This window comes from Meriones unguiculatus, chromosome 2 (assembly GCF_030254825.1).
Source record: "Meriones unguiculatus strain TT.TT164.6M chromosome 2, Bangor_MerUng_6.1, whole genome shotgun sequence".
In the NCBI taxonomy this organism is placed as follows: Eukaryota; Metazoa; Chordata; class Mammalia; order Rodentia; family Muridae; genus Meriones; species Meriones unguiculatus.
The window spans coordinates 35,312,026-35,326,504 of record NC_083350.1 but is presented as its reverse complement, the minus strand read 5'-3'; the positions used below and the strand labels follow the sequence as shown (position 1 = coordinate 35,326,504).

Below are 14,479 nucleotides of genomic sequence, written 5' to 3'. Positions count from 1 at the left end.
GCAAGTTACCTCAGCAGGTGTCAGCCAGTCTGGCCTTTAGGTTTTTGGTCACACCTAAGCTGTTCCTACGAGCTGAGGGCCTCTTGGTAACTGGACAGTTTTCCAACAGACTCAACACAGACTTGGCTTGTCTCTTCCCGAGTCCTCGGGGCTCCCTGTGTTGTTCTTGCTTTTGCAGTGCAGCCCGTTGCATGTTCTTGACCTCCATTCTGCAGCTGGGAGCCCTGCACACGTTAATTTCCCGAGGAAGTTTTAAGCAAATGCCTGCCATGTCTGCAGGACAGTACTCCGGCTAATGATCATTGCAAGGATGGCTCACAGTTTGTTTAATCAGGACTAAACTCCGTCCTGATCGTGGGGGGTTTCAGTAACACACAATTTTAAAAAATCATTTATTTTATATGTATACATATTTTACCTGCATGCACTTGTATATGTGTACTTCCACATATGTGCATGTTTGGAAACCAGAGGAGGGCGTTGGATCCCCTGGAACTGGAGTTACAAATGGTTGTGAGTTACCAGAGTTTCTCTATGTAGCCAGGGCTGTCCTGGAACTGACTGTAGACCAGGCTGGCCTTGAACTCAGAGATCTACCTGCCTCTGCCTCCCAAGTGCTGTAATTAAAGGCATGTGCCGCCATGCCCAGCGTACTGCCTGATTTTATGTCAATTTGACACAATCTAGAGTCATCAGAGAGAAAGGAGCCTCCAGCCGTAAGGTGTTTTCTCTATCAATGATTAGTCGGGGAGGGCCCAGCCCATTGTAGGTGGTGCCATCCCTGGGCTGGTGGTTCTGGTTTCTATAAGAAAGCAGGCTGAGCAGGCCATGGAGGCAAGCTGGTAAGCAGCACCCTCCATGGCCTCTGCATCAGTGCCTGCCTCCAGGTTCCAAGCCTGCTTGAGTTCCTGTCTTGACTACCTCCAATGATAGACTGTGATCTGGAAGTATAAGCCAAATAAACCCTTTCCTCCCCAACTTGCTCTCGGGTAATTTTGTTTCACTGCAGGAACAGAAACCCTCATAAGACACCCAGCTTTATTAACTTATTTTTAATTTTATGATGAAATTGCAGACCATTGGGAGAGTTCTCTAATTTTCCTTTCTTCTTCCTTTCTTCTTTCTTCCTTCGTTCCTTCCTTCCTTTCTTTCTTCTTTCTTTTCTTTCTTTCATTTGTTTTTGGAGACATGGTTTTTTCTGTGTAGCCTTGGCTGTCCTGGATGCTTTGTAGACCAGATTAGCCTCAAACTCACAGAGATGCACCTTCCTCTGCCTCCCCAAATACTGGGATTACAGGCATGCACCACCATGCCTGGCTGAATTTTCCTTTTCTGTAGCCATAGCAGACAGTGCCTATTGATCACGGCACTGTTTCTACTGATTGTGCCTTGGAACCTTAGTGATATAATATAGCCATCCTCATCAGTCAGATTTGGCTTTGAGCCCTACATCCTGTTCTTATGGTAATTTTTCTAACAAGGTACCGTCACAGACAGAATTCACCATGCATATTCATGTTAATCTGCTGGTCTGGCTTGACTGAAGCAGGCTTAGTAACACTGGTTTAGTCTCTCTGGTTCTAAATGCACCGATCCTTTCATGTCCTCTGCGGCTTCCTATCTCATCGTGTCCCAGCCTGTTCTATTTTAAGCAGATATAATTTACCGAATGGGTTCTCTACCCATTTCCATGATTTTTTTCCAGCTGCTTGGTCTTGAGTTTATTCGTTCTCTATGGTGAAATTCAGTAACAGCATGTGTACAGGCAGAAAAAAAATCTCAAATCTTGCCTTGTTTCTGTGATAGTCCACAGCTTAGTTAAAGTAGGCCATGGCTTGTTTATGAAGCACCTAACTCCTCCCTCCCACTGTTTTCTTAGTTTGTGTGACTTTTAACAATTATTGCATTATGTGATCGCCCTCAGCCAAACATAATGGCCTCAGTGAGATCTGAAGCGTAAGCCTGACCACTAGCCGGAAATGCTTATGGATTTTGGAGATTAGGACTGGAACAGTGGCTTGGAATTGCCAAACCCTGAGAACGGCAGCCGCTGGGCCAGCTTTTAAGCTGAAAGGCAGACCTGGGGCTCTCATCCTCTCGTTTTTAGCTCCGGGGTATTTCAGAACCGTGTGCTTGAGTCAGATGTCACTTAACAGGGGACAGAGACCGTGTGGTGTGTAGAGCTTGTGCCTGTGCGTGGATCTGTGGACCCTATTGCCTCATGGCTGCACCAGTAGGTGTCACTGTGTGCATTAAATGAAAATCAAAGATGGCATTAAATGAATTTTCAAATTAAGCTTTATTACGGGTTTTTCAGACAGCTCCCTACAGTAAGCAAGGACACTCATTCCCATTTCTCCCTTTAAAAAAAAAATCTGAAAAAGTTACCTTCTTAGGCTCCTTTAAGAAAATACAGCTTGCTCTTTCTCTCCACTTGGTGAGCTCTCATGTGCATGTGAAGAGTCTACTGTGGGATGCGCTGGCCAGAATCTGAACACGTTACATAGACCAATGATATAGTAAACTAAGGGAGTGGATCATTTTGTGTGTGTGTGTGTGTGTGTGTGTGTGTGTGTGTATATGTTCCTCCTGTGTGTGTGTGTGTGTGTGTGTGTGTGTGTGTATGTGGTGTGGTGTGTCTCCTGGTGAAGAATTCATTTTTAGAAACTTTTCATTGTAGAAGGGTAGGCTTCTTTAAACTTTCATATTTATGTATGTATGTATGTATGTATGTTATTGTAGGTGGGACACAGAGGTACCGTAGTGCATGTGTAGAGGTCAGAGGTCAACTTGCAGGAGTCGGCTCTCTCTGCCTGAGTCCCGGAGATCAAGCCCCGCTAGTCAGGCTTGGCAGCGAGCGCCTTACTCCCTGTACTGTCTCATTGGAGGGGGCGGGGCTGACGGGGGTATAGGTTTCTTTACTATAGATTTTTTTTGTATGACAGTACAAGATAATAAAGCATCTAATGTGTAGAGGATGGCTGTATCTGAGAATTTTTGACAAGTTTGAGGAGTTCCACATGTTCATCAGACTACTCTTTTTCTCGTTTGGTTTGTTTTGTTTTTCCGAGAGAAAAAGCTGTTACCTAGTTATGTTTCATAATCCTGGCCATGTTTTCCATGTTTCTGGGACTGCACTAATCAAGCATTTTTTAATTTTTATTGTTTTTCCGTTTGCTTCTTCAGGAAAGCACTGAGCTCGGGACCTTGTCCTGTTGGGGCGTGGTGGGGGGATAGTCATGTGCTCATTTGCAAGGTTTCGTGGCTAGGAACAGTAGGCATCACAGAATGGGTTCCTCGGAGCAGCATGCAAATTGGATTGCGTAAGTGTTCCGACAAGCTGTGGCCTGGTGGGGGTGGGGCAGGCCGTGCTGGAGTGCTGATGCGCTGTCTGAAGTCCTGACGTGAGGCCACTTCCTAAGGAAGCCTCTGCTGTGTTTGTAAAGAACGACAGAGAAAAGATTCGAGGGGACGACGGAGTGTGCCTGTGTGAGGCTTTATGCCGTGGGTTCCCGAAGTCCCGGCTCAATCACCTCCAACCCTATTGTCCCTGATTTACACAGTAAAGATGAAAAGGAAAGGCCAAGTGGTGTGAGATATACACAAATAGCACCCGAAAACAGCTGTACTCATCCAAAATTCTTTTCCACTTACAACTGTTCAAAAAAAAAAATTTTTTTTTTTTTTTTTTTCTCTGTGTAGTCCTGGCTGTCCTGGACTCACTTTGTAGACCAGGCTAGCCTGGAGCTCACAGAGATCCGCCTGCCTCCCCAAGTGCTGGCATTGTAGGCGTGCACCATCACACCTGGCCACTTAAAACTTTTCAGATCAATAATACTTGAAAAACCCCAGCAGGGCATGGTGGCACATGCCTGCAATTCCAGCACTTTGGAGGTAGAGGCAGATGGATCTCTGTGAGTTCGAAGCCAGCCTCTACAAAGTGAGTTCCAGGATAACTGGGGCTACACAGAGACACCCTGTCTCAACAAAACGACAACAACAACAAAAATCCCAAAACAAACAAATCCAAGTCCTCTTAGGCAGTTGACACCATGCAGTAAGCCACACGCCCTGGGGTCAGAAGGTCAGAGCCCCAGTGCTACGGGAATGCTTAGTTGTATGTTTGTGGGCTGATTCTGAGTTTCCTAGTCTGGGCAGAAGCGTGAGTGTTGTGAAAGTGTGAGTGTTGTGAAAGAGGTTTGAACTGAATCTGTAACATTTTGCTTGTAAGCATGTATGTGTTATTACTGTGTGTGTATGCTGTGGGGGCTGTGTGTGCAGGTCAGAGGACAACTTTGTGGAGGTTTCTCTCCTCCCACTCTCATGTAGGTATGGGGACTGAACTCAGATCGCCAGGGCTTCTGCCTGCACAGCAAGCAAGAACCTTTACTTTCTGAGTCGGTTCTGCCAGCCCTACGTTTTATTTATTAAAGAAGTGAGATCAAAGTAAGCGTGAGCATGTGTAGCCCCCTGTTGAATCCTGATTGTGTGAAGACGCATCTGTGCGTTGTCTGCTCATACACTGTCTGGGCGCCAGGAGGCAGGACACTTTGCCAGTGTCCCTGGGATGGCTGGCATGCTGACGGACTGAGAGGCAGTGGTCCCCGAGCTGTTTTGTTCCTAAACTGGCAGACCTAAAAGTTCCCAGACTGGTTGCTGGGGCAGATTGGCAAGCCAGATTCTTGCAATTAGAGTCAGAACCCTCTTAAGTATGCCCACAGTCTGGGGCCTGTGGGTTTACAATATTTATATCTCCTGGCATCATTTGTGGTGGACTGTCCTGCTTTGGTCTCTCTCTCTCTTCCCCTTCACTCTCTTGCCCCCCCTTCTTCGTTTTCTATGTCCCTCTTCTGTGCTGAGACTTGAACCTAGGACCTTGAGCATGCCAGGTATGTACTGTTTCACTGAGCTACGAGTTACCTGCCCAGCATGTCTTCCTCTGGGTTTTGATCTGAGCAGCACGGGACTTGAAGCTTACACATACTTGACAAATTCTCTACTACAGAGCCAACATCCCCAGCCTTCTTTTCAGTTTTTATTCTGTACATCCCAGGCAAGCCTTGAACTTGGGATCCACCTCCCTCAGTTTGTTGGCAGCTGGGATTATAGACATGCCATTAGACCCAGCTTGTCCTACCAGCTTTTTTTTTTTTTTTAAGCTTTTCATCCTTCATGTTGAGAGCTTTAGGCTTTGCCATTGCTGCCGTAATCTGTCCTCTTCCCTGTTGTCAGCCTCCAGCCTGTCCCCTCTGCCCTTACTTCCGTGTTCTTCCCCATGGGTGACCCCTTGTGTGATAGGTCCCGACAACAGATGCTCTGAGAGGGACGCTGCTGCTGGCAATAGCAGCAAACTTACTTCTTCAACGCTCATGGAGTCGTAGGAAATTAACATGTAGCCTCTCAGAAATGCTTCAGTTGAATGATACGGAGCTCATTGAATACACCCTCGAGAATTGACTGTCTGCTTCCTGCACCTTACAGTTGAACGGTCCAAAGAGCTCTTGGCCCCTGGAGACACTATAAGCTTTTACGGGAGTGATTCTCAAAGCAGTGGGGGAAAGTTTCCACTCCTAGCAAGCAAAGCCAAGAGCTTTAGTAGAAACATTTAAAAAATCTTGATACCTCCCTCCCCATTTTTCCAGTCTTATTGAGGTATAAGTAACAATTGAAAATTGTGTATGTTTAGTGTTAAAGATGACATTTCATATATATATATATAGAGAGAGAGAGAGAGAGCGTGGACAATGAAGTTAATTAGTATATCCATCACCTGGCATAGTTATCCCTTTGTGCACGTACATGTATGTGTATATAGAGAAGCAATTTTTAAAATGGGAAACATGAAACATTCTCTAAAAAAAAAAAAAAAAAACAGCAACAGGAGAAATGCGAGTTTGTGCACTTCGGAGTGTGCTCATACCTCAGGTCTGTGTGCCGTGTGGAAGTGGGTACAGTGTGGTGTCAGAAGTAGAGCGGAGAAGGGTAAGGGCTTCATAAAGACCTGGAGGCCACGCTTTCATTCCTCTGCCAATCCATGTTGTGCTCACTTTTGAGCCAGGAAAATAGTTTGTGTGCTTTGAAAAATGACAAAACATTGCTGGTATTTACAGTGAAGAACGGTGACATTCTCCCTACATTTTGGACCTCTTGAAGTGCAGCTTGTTCTCTTTTGATTTCTCAGGGATTTATTGTGTTTCTACCTCATGCTTTGAACTGCACAGGGCAGCTTGAGGAGATTTATATAATGCTGTGTCTCTCCTGCGGGAACATACAGGCTATTTGAACAGATTCTTGTTAACCAACAGGAAAAACTAGGCACAGACAACGAAGAGATGATAAAGACTGAAGTAATTTGAGGGCTACGGAGCCTTCCTTAGAAGGGCTGATATGCAGGAGATAGGTAGCCAGCTAGCCTCTGTCCTCAGCCCCAGGGCCCACTGCTGCCTTTGTCCTGTGTCTGCTTCACTTTCATCTCATCTTTTGACTGATTCCTGTCATTGGCTCCTCACGAATTTGTCTTCTGGATTAAAAAAAAAAAAATCGATTTGTTTATTTGACTTTTTTGTAGGAATGTTTTGTCCATGTGTATGTCTGTGCGCTGTGTGCGTGTCAGATGAGGTGAGAAGAATGTCAGAACTGGAGCTAACGTGTGATTGTGACAGGAACGAGACCTGGGTCCTCTGCAAGAGCAGCAAGTGTTCTTAGTCGTCTGAGGCAACTTCCAGCCCCTAGTTGTCCAGATTTAAAAAAAACAAAACAAACAAACAAACAAAAACAAGGTCTCACTGTGAAGCCCTGCCTGACCTTGGAACTTGTCTAGTAGACTAGGCATGTGCCTGCCGGTTTTCCTTCCCTAAGTGCCGGGTCTACACTTAGCCCAGGATGTTTTGTTGTTTGCACGAGATAACGGTTCTCTCTGTGGAACAGGTTAGCCTGGAGCTCACTGAATAGTTCTGGCTGGCCTCAAGCTCTCAGAGACCTGCCTGCCTCTGCCTCTGCCTCTGCCTCCGAAGTGCTGGGATTCCAGGTGTGCGCCACCACTGTAGAGCTTCATAGCAAGCATCTCATGTGCCTATTTCTGTTCATCTGACCTTGGCCTCTGGTGGGAAGCACAGTGCTGCAGAAGCCTGTCCCTTAGGGTCTGCAGCAGCCCATGGAGCCACCATGCCCTGTCTGGCTTCCGACTGAGTCTGTCTTTGCACAGGTAAAGCTGCTTTTCTTCCCTTCAAGTCCCCTTTGTTCCTTGCTACTTCCTCCCCACGCCCTCCCACCTCCACTCCTCTTTTGTACTCTGTCCCTTCACCAGCTAGGTACTCATCACCACCTACCTAGTTTTCCACCATGAAGTGACTCCTGCCATGGACCACCCTCCTCTTCTCCATCTCTTCCCCACCCCCACCCCATATGGGTATTTGTCTGTTTTCTATAAGTGTCTATGGCCTTGGCCCCTGGTCCCAGCTTCCTGTGAGTGTTTTTGTCCCTGGGTTCTGCTTGCACGCCTTCTAGGCATTGCTTGCTGTTGTGTCTCTATACATGTTGCTCTTGAACTTGCCTTTCTGTCTCTGCTGCCTCTTGCTGTCTGTGGTCTCTCTGAAAGTCAGACTTACAGTGATGATTGTGCAAAACTCCTTCCAAATCCTGTCCTCGCTTCTTCTCAAACCTTTTCTTAGCCTGTACTTCAAGTTTCAACTTCCGCCATTAGGCATTGTTGTCTAGGTATATCATAATGGTCCTGGGTCTGTTCTTTTGTTTGTTGTTTCTTAGGCCAGAGAAATGCCACCTTCTGTGCTGTCCAGGGCCAGGTTGGAGCCTCTCCCTCTCTGTATCTTACGAAGTGCCCAGAATGGAGCTAGTTGCACGTTTCTCCATGTGTCTTTCATGCCAGCGTTCTTGCTGTGGCTCACCAGCAGCGCTCTGTCCGTCTGCTAGAAGTGAATCTGACCCCCCTCCGCACACCCTACTTTCTGCATCCGGGTGCCTCCTGTGTGCCGGTACTCACACCGTATCCCGTTCTTCCCAGTTACACGAGTCAAGGGCCACACTGAGTTGTTTTCAGAGTTGGGAAGTATTTGGGTATGTGTTTAATGTTGAGTTTTGTTTCTTAATTATCCTTAAATTTCGGTTTAGTATCGAGTGTCTGTGTAATTCAAAGCAGAATGGCTATTTAAATCTGTTTGAAAAGGATATGTTTCTAAAATTTCCATATGCTTAATAAGCTGCTCTGCTGAATGTATAATGTCCTTCATTATGGATTACTCTTTCCATCTAATAGACTCTTTATTATACGGATATGTTCCAAGTTACTTTCATAAATATGCTTTTCAGTAACCACATAAAAAGATACAAATACAATGTGTATTAAAATTAAACCTTTAATTTTTGAATGTTATTATTAGCATATATTAATTATATATAATAGTAAATTTTACTGTGACCTTTCCATATATGTACATAATGTATTTTGGCCATATTAATTTCATGTCTTTTTTAAATTACCCAATAGGGTTCATTAGCATTCCTTATAGGAATATACTGAGGATTTGTTTACAGGATCATAGGTAGGTACACACACACACACACACACACACACACACACACACGCAAATAGGAGGAGGTAGTTGTGAAGAGGCAGGGGATTAGTGGAAGTGGGAGGGTGACTGATTACAAAATATTAGGTATATGTATGAAAATGTCACAGTAAAGGTCATATAAGCTCATTATTATGTATAATTAATATATGCTTATGAAATGCTTAAGATGAAAGATAATGTCCCTCCTTCCCCCATCAGTCCTGAGTCCTGTGAGCCCCTCTTCTCTCCTAGGCAGGATATTGACCAGCCCAATTTTGTACAAACAATTGAGCAGGTAATCACTGCTGCTGTGAGTTCAGGTGTGCACCAGCCACGTCATGCCTGGAAGTCAGAGTTCCACACCATTTCCCCAGCCCTTCCTCTGGCTCTCACATTATCTTCTTCACCTCTTCTTCCAAGATACTCCCTGAGCCTTGGAGGGGTTAATACGGATGTTCCGTTTATAGTTAAGCACTCAACTGCCTCCTGCCATCAGCACTTTGGCCAATTATAAGTCTTTGCAGTTACCTCTGACTTTTGCAAAAATAATCCTTTCTGACCAAAGCTGAATGAAGCACCTAATCTACAGGCACATCTGTAGTTATTTACAGGCAATTTGACAGACACATCATGTCTCTACTAGCAAAACAACAGCAGTAACTGTGGGGATCTCCCTAGCTCCGTAGGCACCATGAATTCCCTAGCCAATGGCTTTTGACAGGATTCGCAATGCCAGGCATGAGTTCTCTCCTGGGAGCAGGTCTCAGGTCCATGGAGAAAGCAGTTGGTTACTCCTCTAACAAACTTGCCACCATGGCACCAGTGACCAGTCAGTGCTGTCGCACACGGGGTCTACAGCTGAAAGCTTTTTTTTTTCTTTTTCTTTTTTTAAACATTGTGGGTATTATAGCTAGTTGCTTCTAGAATTAAATGACCAGTAGAGACAGGATAGCTAATGTTTCTCTTCATAGTCCTCATAAATTCTTGAATTGTATGTATGTTTAGAGACAGGATCTCACTGTGTATCCCTGGCTGGATTGGACTTCTCTAAGTAGACCAGATTGGCCTCAAACACACACACACACACACACACACACACACACATACACATACAGAGAGAGAGAGAGAGAGAGAGAGAGAGAGAGAGATCTTGAACATATTAAATAAATTTTAATTTTTTAATGAAATAGAATTATTTTTATTTATGGGATATTTTCATTCCTGTGTCTTTTTTGGAACATGTGTTACTGTGTTATCATCTGCACTGGTTGATAACGCAGCAGGGGTTTTTGCAGCTTTGTATCCGTTAACCTGCCTGTTCTGTCCTTCCCTCCCCACTCCTTTCCCTGGGCTTCAGTAACCACTGTCAGTTCTCAACTTCTTTAGGATCAAAAATTTAGGCAATTAATGATTTATTTAGAGGCGAGTCTGATGGAGTGATGGACTGTACAGTTGAGAAGGGCTTTGTTCTGCAGATTTTCCTACTTCCCTTTCCCTCGCGCTTGGATTGGTGCGATACGCCCCACGTACAGTTTATGTGTGAAGAGCGTTGAACCCAGGGTTCCAGGCAGACATTCTACCAACCGCGCCACATCCCCAGCCTGGGAGAGCACGTGGTGCTTTCATTATCATTCTGCCTTATTTCTCTTAGCATGATGGTCTTCAGCTCTGTCTGTGTTGTGGCAAATGGCAGGAGGGGATTTTATGGTGGAATTGTATTCCCTTGCTGTAGATGAACCACATTTTATCTGTTCATCGACTGGCAAACACTCAGATTGATTTTATAACACGTTTTAAATACTACAAGCAGGGCAAGCTTAAAAATGATGGGTTGTTGAACTAAAACAGCCAACCAGTGGAATACCTAGAAAATATGTTTACTGTAAGTTCATCAACCGTCTAAGTGCCTTCTCTACAATTATATAGCTTCAAACTCTTAGGATTTAAAATTTGCCTTGTAGTTACAGTTTTCTTTTATATTGTATGCATTTTTATTAGTAATTTCTGTATTCATGGAATAATTTAACTTAACATATTTAGTCCCTTGTCAGTATACTCTTTAAAATTAATTATGTGGTCTGGGCATGGTGGTGCAACCCTTTTATCCAAGCACTCAGGAGGCAGACAGTAGAGGATCTCTGTGATTTCTAGGTTAGCAAGGTGAACCTGTCTCAGAAAAAAAACAAAAGCCTTCAATCAAACTGATTTACATATACATACATGTATGTACAACGTATTTAGACACACACATCACACACACATACCCTGGCACTAGAGAAGTGGCTCAGAGGTTAAGAGCACTTGCTGCTCTTGGAAGAGAACCTGGGTCCAGGTCCCAGCACTATGTAGCAGCCCACAGCCAGCTGCAGCTCCAGTTCTAGGGAGTCTGGTATGCTTTTCTGGCTTCCGTGGGCACCACATGCACACATAGTATATGCACATACACGGGGGCAAATACTTACAGACAGAAAATAAGCATATATAAATCTTGTAAATTAGTTCTGACCAATGGAGTCAATCAACCAGAAAGCGTTGATAACAAATTCAGAATTAATTTTCATTTTGACTTTCAGTTAAATTCCATGGCCACAAGATCATGTTCCCTGTTAGAAGAAAGACAGCCAGGTACTCAAGGCATGTCCAGAAGTGCCTCTCTTCATCAACGGGCACACAGAGCCATCTACAGGGAAGCCTGATGTGGGTGTTTAAGTAAGTGGGTCAGGGTCTCTTAAGGCCTCAGGTTTCTCAGGGAGCATGCCTGGAAAAATGAGCTGAAGGTAGACGTTTTGGACCGGGGGTTTTTGTTTGAAGGTGTTCTGTTCTTGCTGACTATTTCTTTATTTGGTTGGTTAGTAGGTGACTGGAGATGGGTCCTGGGACTTAGGAAAGGGCAGGTAGGGTAGTTAATCCTGACAGCCAGAGGTCCCACCATCTGGCGGAAGACGTGTGTGGCTCTGGGGGGTTTACTGCGTTGATCAGGACGGCCTGTCCCTGCTGCTCACCTGCGAGCCGGCAAATACAGATGCTTCTGTTACCTATATCCAAGAGCTGTCATGAGGAGGAATCCGGTCCTGATCGCTTGACTGGAGGTTCGCCTGACCTAGTACTGACATAAGGGCCTCTTCATATACGTGTGCAACTGTCCCTCCTGTCCATACGGTCACACTATGACTATGCTTTTCATATGTATAAACGTTACTTAAAAGCTACAAATCACCACCTTCCCTGTTGAAGGGACTCAGGCCTCCCAGGTAAATTAGAGTTCGCTGAATCCTGGCTGACTCGATTAATCATTCAAGCACAGGTCAATATCTCCTCTCTCGTAAGGTGCTCATTAGGCACAGGAGATAGGATTAGAGTAACAGATAAGACTTGGGTAGAAAATGTGTTTATAAGAACATACATGTATAAAACTGTTACCCTGAAGCGGGGTTCAATTCCCAGCAGTCATATCAGCAAGCTTACAACTGCCTGTGACTCCAGTTCCAAGGGATCTGATGCCCTCTGACCTCTGTGCTAACCTGTACATTTGTACCCATAAATTCACACACACACACACACACACACACATATTTGAAAAACAAAATGGTGAACCATAGACTCTTGCAAAGAACTCGTGTGAGCGTGGAGCCTATGTGCACAGTGTTTGTTTCCGTGCGCGTCTTAGTGTGATCATATAACGTATCCAAACTGATGTGACGTCTTGATAGCTGTGGGCAAATAAAAACAGCTGAACTGTCCGGAGACAGCCATGATGCCAGGCCCTCTCAATGCTTCTCACCGTGCACTTGGTTCTACCGCATCACTCTCTTGCCACCCACGTTACAAAGAATGTACTTAATGTAATGTGTACTTATTAAACGTGAGTCCAGATAGTATGAGGACGGCGGCATGAGTCTGACTGCAGTCAATTTTTGTTTCTAGCTATTTGGAAGCGCTGAGTTCGCAAAGGCGCTAACGTGAATATTCTGATCCGGGTAACTGAAAAGGCGGACTTCATTCTAGTCATCACAGAGCACGATGACTGAAGCAAATCACATTAAATGGTAGGATTTGGAAAGGTCAAAATTCGAAGTATTTCTTGAAGAGTTTTATATGTTGAAATAAATAACGTCGAATACTTTTCTGCATCTTTCTTTCTTTCTTTCTTTCTTTCTTTCTTTCTTTCTTTCTTTCTTTCTTTCTTTCTTTTTGTTATCTGTGCTTGTGCCATAAACAAAAGGTCAGAAGCCACATCTAGTGTGTCTTACCCAGATCTACTTAAATGAACCCCACAATCCCACCCATGCTGGCATGGCCTTCAGAAGGAGAGGCAGTGTATTCATTCAGCCAGCCGGACTCCTTGCTTGGTGCATTTTGTACTTTGCGTGGCCCTGAGAATGAATGCCTCATAGGTAGGTAACTTAGCCCTTTTCCTTTAGGTGGCTTGAGGCTGAGGGGCAGGGTCTGTACAACTGAAGGGAAGGTCTGTGCTGCTGATGGGTGGGTCTGTATAGCTGAGGGGCAGGTCTGTATGCAGTACTGGAAGCTGGGCTTGAACATGTGTTGTCAGATGTAAGCATGATCTTTGCTCTAAGCAAAGGAACAAAATTTGATTTTTACAAGCAAGGAGGCTACTAGAGCGAGTCCGAGTTTCTTCAACCTCTCTGTCCTCTTTGTTTGCTTTTAAATAAGGTCTATTTAAGGAGACAGGAAGAAACTAATAATAAAGGCCTTTATTATTTATTCAACATTTTCTTGGTGCCAGATACCATGCCAAGCACTTCCCACCATAATGCCATTTGTTTGCTGGAGCGGCTCTCCGTGATTCACATACTGCAAATGTATTCCTTACAGCGAGAGGAAGGTGAGGCACAGGGGTGAAGTGACTTGGATAGCGGCAGGTAAGCGAACAGGACAGGATGGGAACGCAAGCATCAGCGTCCTGTCTGCAGGGCACCAGCTCCCAGGGCTGCTCACAGGCCACACTGCTCAAGGAGGGATCCAAGTGCTGCCCAGACTTCGCATAATGTCAGATTGCAGGGAGACAGGGGACAGTTACCCTCTTTCATTTCTCTTCCAAACTCATGCCTTTCTTTCCGCTCCCCTAGAAAAGTGTCTCCTAAAGCTTTACTCGACATTACTAATCTCCCTTAATAAGGAAGAGAGTCAGCTCCAGCCCAGAACCTTCACCAAGAGGCATACTTTAAAACATTGGCCCTCTTTTCTTACCTTCTATTTAAGGCTGCATCTGATTGCAACATAAAGTTCCCTTTAAAACGTATTGGAGCAAAAAAAAAGTCTATGCAAAGGAAAATCTTAAGTTTAGGTAGGATACAGATGTTGCCAAGTTATGAAGGTGGAATGGGGATTTATAATATGGGGGACATTTGTCAAGGGAGTAATTCAGGAGTAAGGTAAAAGGCAGATGGCTCTCAGGGGAAAGCCATCCTGATCCTTGAAGCAGGAGCCCAGGGCCAGCGAGCAGGTCACACTTGTGCCTCCTTTCTTCCCTTTGAGCAGTCTGCTGTGTGACTTAACAGTACGTGTCCCTGACGCGAACTGATTTATGACTTCACGGCCCTGAAGCTGCGATGGCAATGGGAAGTGTTTGCCTCTATTATCTTTAATGCCAGAAGGAAGAGTCTGTAGGCAGACGGCTTTAGTCTGGTGCCTTGGTTCTTGAGAAACAATTAAGTTCTATTTATAAGTAGATTCCACTGTATCCAACTTATCAGTTTTTGTTTGTTTTCCTGACAGTGCTACAAGGAGAGAGAGAGGAGAGAAAAAAACAAACAAACAAACCTGAAACATTTAAAGTTCTTTGTACAGTGGTATCAAAGTTTTCACCAGAGCATTATAGCTCACTAAATGGTAATTTTTTTTTTAAGGACAGTGCAATTAGATTTTAGTGAGATTGAGACTTCAGT

The 14,479-nt window shown here is 44.7% G+C and overlaps 1 protein-coding gene across 2 annotated transcripts in view; it reads left to right on the top strand.

Moving 5' to 3' along the window:
- Snx24 (sorting nexin 24) overlaps positions 1-14,479 on the top strand; it is a 138,221-nt gene that overhangs the window by 34,862 nt on the left and 88,880 nt on the right. Inside the window, exon 2 of one of the 2 annotated variants that reach the window (XM_060377267.1) lies at positions 12,495-12,616. The exons of the other annotated variant lie outside the window; for it this stretch is intronic. Coding sequence (XP_060233250.1) covers positions 12,614-12,616 — 3 coding nt within the window. The 5' untranslated portion in view covers positions 12,495-12,613. The remainder of the gene's footprint in view (positions 1-12,494; positions 12,617-14,479) is intronic. 2 annotated transcript variants of the gene reach the window in all.